Here is a 6,000-nt window from a genome sequence, read left to right on the forward strand (position 1 = left end):
CTTTGACAAGTCTGCAGACAGACGGCAGGCGAAAAACCTTTTAAAATGCTTGTTTTCTAATGGAGATTTGGCTAAGCTAACGTTGTAAATGCTCCGACCGTCCACACTCACAACAACGGCATAAATAAACCAGCGACTGTATTTGCCATGACACAGACAGTATGTGGTTTGTACTTGTTTAACTTTTGGCTAGTTTCTGAACAGATATGAAGAGCTGTGAGCTCTAAATGCTCTAAATGTTTTTCTGGGGAGCTCATTGAAGATGACGTCAAGGCTCCGCCTACACTGCGTTACTCGATACTACCCCAGTTCCTCACGAGTCTAAAAAACAACTCACGTCAACGCACGTAAGCAACGTGGGCGCCGAGTGAGCGCCCTCGTGACCAAAATATTTAACGGCGCTGATTGGCTGAAATTATGTTTCGGCGGCACAGTTTACTGAGACTTTTGCAACGTGCTGGTTGCTGCTGTTTGGCTCGGGGGCAGCGCCCCATAATGATAAACTAATGCCAAGGGCAAGGCCAGGCAGGAAACATGTGACTTATCAGTAACTTTAGACATCGTAACACAATTTTAAACAAGATTTTATTGTAGATTATACATTTTACTGATACCAATTGTATGATATTTACCTTGTTCATTAAAAATATAAAATATATATATTTTTGAAATATATTTATTTCTTTTAATTTAATTTTTTTTTTTGTATGTGGGAAGAGGTGGGGCGGCGCCCCTAGCGCCCCTATGGGCCGGCCGCCACTGAATATAACGAAGTACTTCGGGCTCTGGTTCTACTGCCGTCAAATATGTATCGGGGCGGTCAGACAGAAGAGAGCCCCGAGTGTAAGAATGATTACAGTAATTATACACATAAGCGGCGAGGAGTTGTGTCGGTTGCTCCTCCCTAGGTGTTATCTACTGGTGGATTCGCTCCGGGGCGAGCCCTTGGCAGCGAATCAGAGTGAGTCACCCGTTGCTGTCTTTAAGCAGAGTCTTCCACTTCCGAGACAGAGCGTGTCCTTGATGTAGAGTTACTTTTGGGTGAACATAACAATCTTTATCTTTGCACCTGTCCAAAGCCCTTACTCCCTTTATTTCCCACAGACTAAGCAGTTTCACAAGCATATATTTCACACAGACTATTGGCGCCTAAGATATGTGGGCCAAGGTTATGATTTTTAAAGCAGGTTATAGGTTCCTTTAATATCAAAGCAGGTTTATACAGGTTCCTTTAATGACAATGAGAAAACAGGTTATACTGGTTACTTTAATCTCAAAACAGGTTCCTTTAATGTGTGTGAACGTTAGGCTACTGAGCAGGTGTGTGACTGCCTCTGCCTCTATGAATGTGTGTGAATGGGTGCCAATGTAAAAGCGCTTTGATGGGTCGTAAAGACTGGAAAGGCACTGTATAAATCCAGTTCATTTAGAATGAAACTGGACACAGGTAGGCATAGTTGGAATCATAATAAGCCCAGAGGCCTGGGACAAGAGGCTCAGTGAATGTGGTGCGAAAGGTGTACAGGTGAGTCAGTATGTTGGTGTGTTGGACTCTGTAGAAGGACAAAGTGCCAGCAGGCCAGTCCAGATACACCCCAATTCTACTCAAGAGAGCAGGTTTTTTTTCCCACACCCTCTCATAGGCACGGTATGCCTTAAGATGGTAGAAGAAGTACCACGAAACTTTGCCGAAACACCAGGATACTGAATTATACCCAAACGCGCTCACATCGCTGCCTTTTCTGTCAGCTCCCTTGTATGAAACAGCAGCATAAACAGACTGCTTGCCACTGTTGCTCCACTCTACCTCCCAGTAATGGCACCCAGATAACTCCTCTTTGCACAACACCTGTGGCTGTGTTTCAAACCTCTCTGGGTGAGGAGGATATTCCTGCCATGCTCCACATGTTGCCTTTTTGTTTCCCTCAGACAGAGTGAGATAGCCGTTGGCAGTGTTTGGGTCCAGGTTGAGATCCACAGCATCTGATGGAGAAAAGATAACAAAATATCTTATCAGTAACTTTGATGGTCAAACTGCTGAGAATTCATATTTTTAACTAAGAAAAGCCTGACTTACACCAGATCAGATCTCTCTTGTCTGTGATGGTCTCCACAGAAGGAGGCTTTTGACGTTGAAAGTCTTCAGTGACCAGTAGGTGTTTCTTGTAGTGGTAGATGGTTGCTCCTTTGTAGTTTTCATTGGTTTGGGCCGTTATGAGGAAACAGAATTTGCTGTTGTTCTTCAGCCCTTTGGACGAACGCTGGAACATTTTGGCTTTTTCTCTCATTGTGTTCAGAACTTCATGGGAGTAGTACCACTGGTCTTCATGGGTACTTCCTAACTTGGTTGATTTCAAGAAGTCAGCCATCTCATCAAGGTAGATATCACCCTCTTTCATGGAGGTGAGAACAAAGCACAGAACATCCTCTACACCTGAAGCAAGGACCTCTCTGTCCAGCTCGTTCTGGTTCAGGACGATCTTTACTCCCTCCATGGTGTCGACACAGTACTTGATGATGTTGATTTCTCTCTCTTTGTTTTCCAGCCACTTGTTTAGTTTTTTATGGTTGAAGGGTGACTCAGGTCCGTTTTCAAAGACTTCTTCCAGTGAGCTCTCATCTTCCTTTCCTTCACGGATGGAGGGAAGTTTCTCTGCCATGGTTTGCTGGATGTTCTTTTTATAATAACCACACAGTTTGAGGAAAGTGCTCAACTCTTTTTGAAGCACGGGGAAACTCTCTACCACTTTGTCTCCCAGAGAATCGTTGCATCTCATTTTTGTCTCCCTTAACTCTTCCAGAGATTCTTGCGCCTTCCTCATTAACTCGATGCTGATCTCTTTCAGCTCAGGAGCTTTGGGAACAAAATTCTTCAGCGGCGTCAGCCAGACCATCACTGGGACCGAATTCTCTCCCTTTGTTCCCAGTAGCTGTGGAAGTTCTACGTAGGTCTGCACTGCATCTACAAATGTTGCTGGGTTGCTTTTAAGAATGAAGTCTCCGTAGAATTCGCAGGACAATTTCTCAGTCAGGGCTTTCTCTTCAGCCGTCAGCTTGATGCCAACACTTCCCCCAATATTTAAATTAGGAATCTTGTTTATCACAGCGTGCATGCTGGCCTGTTTCTCCTTAACCTGGCCGTCTTCTAACTTCTCACTGTCAAACACAAAGAAAGCATTTGCCCCATACAGGATGCCTGTGACTACATGAGTCGCTGAGTGTTTCTCAATAACCTCCATCTGTTTGGTGTCCAGGGTCACATCATCAATTAACAACTCTTTGAACTTGGTGGTAGCTTTGAACTCAAAGGTCACTCTGCTCTGATTCTTGAATTTCTTCTCATCATTCAGATACTTGGCAGATCCTCCAACTTCTATCAGTCCACTCAGGAAACTGAGCTTCAGAGAAGCATCAATGTCCATCAGAGTGGACTTTGATTCAATGGAGTCAGATGCAGACATTTTAAAACAACTGCTGCGCCGAGGGGTTGTTTTTGAAGTGTCAGCATTCCATAATTTGAAACCTAAATAAACATAAACAAAGACATACATAAGCATGAAAGCATACGTTTTTCGGATCAGTTCAAAACCTTTTGTTTATATAAATGCACATAAAACATATAATTTCAATGTTTTTCAGTTTGCAGCTTCCTATCCTGTGAGAGATTTTAATAAGCAAATGATGTGTGTGTGAAATAAATTCAGACTTCTGAGAAATAATTCAGAGTTTTTATTTGAGTTCCAAGATTAAAGTTATTCTAAGAAAAAGGAAAACCATTTTTACATTTTTTATTAGAATTCTGAATGTAAGGTCAGGATTCTAAAACTAAAGACTTCTAGAGTACGGAGGATTTTATTTCCGTGCTGAGATTAAAGTTATTCAGAGAATAATTGGAAAATCTCAGTATCCTGACTTTTTTCTTAAATGTATTAGTTTAATCACAGAACCCAACAAAAACGCACTTTTGGTCAGATCTCCAAAAACATTTCACACTCTTCCGTACTCTAGCATTCTTTAAATTCTGAATTCTGAGGAAAAAAATCAGAATCCTGAAGAGTCCTCCTCAGAGTATGGAGGAGATCTAACCAGAAGTGATGTTTCTTTTTTGTTCTGAGTTTAAAGATCTTCTGAGAAAAAAAAACTATTAGAATTATGACTTTTTTCTTAGAATTCAGAATAAAATCTCAGAACTAAAAATAAATTCACTTTAGCCCTAATCCTCTCAAGCATTTTTAAAAATACAATCAACAGACAAAAAGCAGTCAAAAAAGATACATATATACACAGATGCAAGACAAAGAAACACAAGAAACAACTCTCATAACACACTCAATTTACAATGGCATGCAGTGCATGGCATTAAGGATTTTGGGAGATGGCCCTGTGGGCCATCTAAGCTAATTTACAGATGGCCCTGAGCCCAATAGAGATTGCCCTGAGAAATGCGCGCGGACGAAATGACGCACGAAGGGTTCTGGGGGCCTCCTCCTAGAACATTTAGATTTTTGCAGGTCTTAGATGCTGTCTGGTGTATTCTCTAGACTGAATTATAAGATGAACCACCACAATATTACAATTTCAATTGTATTCTTCATTTCACTTGTTTGTGTTTGCTCGCTTGCATGCCCTTTATAGCTATAATAAATACTTAAGTTGTTGGTCAAGACACTTTCCATCTGATGAAGGCAAATGCCTTCCCAGATGTAAAAAAGTAGAAAACATTAAATTCAGTTGTAACTGCCAAAACAAACATTATTTACGCTATTATGGCCCCTGTTAAAAATGTTTGTAATGTTATCTGCTGTAAGTTGGTCGAAGGAATGCCTCCTCATCCAGAAGCTGACCGAGCAGACCCGAGCAGCCGAGTGCATCCGCGAAGCACACACAATGGCGACGTCAGAGTTCCCGTTAGCAAGCAAATCTAAATCTCTTCGGTCAAAATGTCCGGTCAAAATAATTTCCCCTTAGCGCAATAACGCTTCAGTTGCACCACTTATGTGACAGACAAGAAGAGTATGTGACAGACAAGAGTAGTCAATTCTAATGTCTAACACTTAATGTGGAGAAAGAGATGTGCTGTATGGGTTGATTGTGCGTTGATCTGTTGGTAATGCCTCGGGGTTCCGGTGGGCATGTAAACAAATGCATAATGCTGCGCTATACTTTGTGGCCTCACCCAGTTGCATAGCGACACTTATTGTTTAGGTCACGGTGTCTTTTAATAAGCAGGTAGTCATATCATTAGTTGGATCTGATCGATATGGACATAAACGCGAGTGAAGTCTAATCTGACGGGAGAGAGAGATCAGCTGCTGCTGACGAGTCGACACGCAGCTCTGCATGATCACATGCAGCAGTGAGCGGAAAAAAACACACACGTCAGGTTGGATTATCACATTTAGCTATTTTAATTACCTCTCAAACTACCGTAACTAGTTATAGATATGTTTAGTTTTACTGTCGGGTCACTCATTACTGGATCCGCGAGCTGCATTATACTGGTATAATAGATTGCCCGATCGGGCAACCAGCAGGTGAGGCTTCATTGCCCGAGCTAAATACTAGATGGCCCCGGGCCATCGGGCAGTCCTTAATGTCGAGCCCTGGCATGACAACAAAATAATGTAAATAATTGTTGTTGTACGGTGACTATGATGGAAGTGTTGTGACTTTGTGAAGTCTTACCTGGAATCAGTTTGTCACTCCAGGCATCATAGAGCATCCCTATGGTGAAAGGTCGTCCCAGAGCAGGCATTTTCATGGGTTCTGAGGCCATTTCTCCAACCTGTTGAGAAGAAACAGCAAAGACTTCAGAGTAGTGTTGTCACGATACCAACATTTTGGTTTCGATACTGATACCAAGTCAAGAATTGCGATTCGGATTATTTTTCGATACTTTTCTTAAAAAAAGGGAAACAGTCTTAAATGTAATTATTGTGCTTTATTTCAGCAGACTTCTGTAGTTGAAATAAATGGGTTAGAAAAATGATGGTTAATTAG

The 6,000-nt window shown here is 41.8% G+C and overlaps 1 protein-coding gene across 1 annotated transcript; it reads right to left on the reverse strand.

The window, feature by feature from the left end:
* Nucleotides 1-752: 752 nt before the first annotated feature.
* On the reverse strand, nucleotides 753-5,786 carry LOC307023531 (neoverrucotoxin subunit beta-like). Its single transcript, XM_079656821.1, has 3 exons — nucleotides 5,686-5,786; nucleotides 2,078-3,523; nucleotides 753-1,983 (listed from the first exon to the last, which is right to left on the reverse strand). The coding sequence occupies exons 1-3, from the start codon at nucleotides 5,774-5,776 to the stop codon at nucleotides 1,427-1,429; spliced, it is 2,094 nt and encodes a 697-aa protein (XP_079512947.1). The 5' UTR covers nucleotides 5,777-5,786; the 3' UTR covers nucleotides 753-1,426.
* Between the last annotated feature and the right edge of the window lie 214 nt (nucleotides 5,787-6,000).

Source organism: Notothenia rossii, assembly GCF_949606895.1.
Source record: "Notothenia rossii genome assembly, chromosome: 11".
NCBI lineage: Eukaryota > Metazoa > Chordata > Actinopteri > Perciformes > Nototheniidae > Notothenia > Notothenia rossii.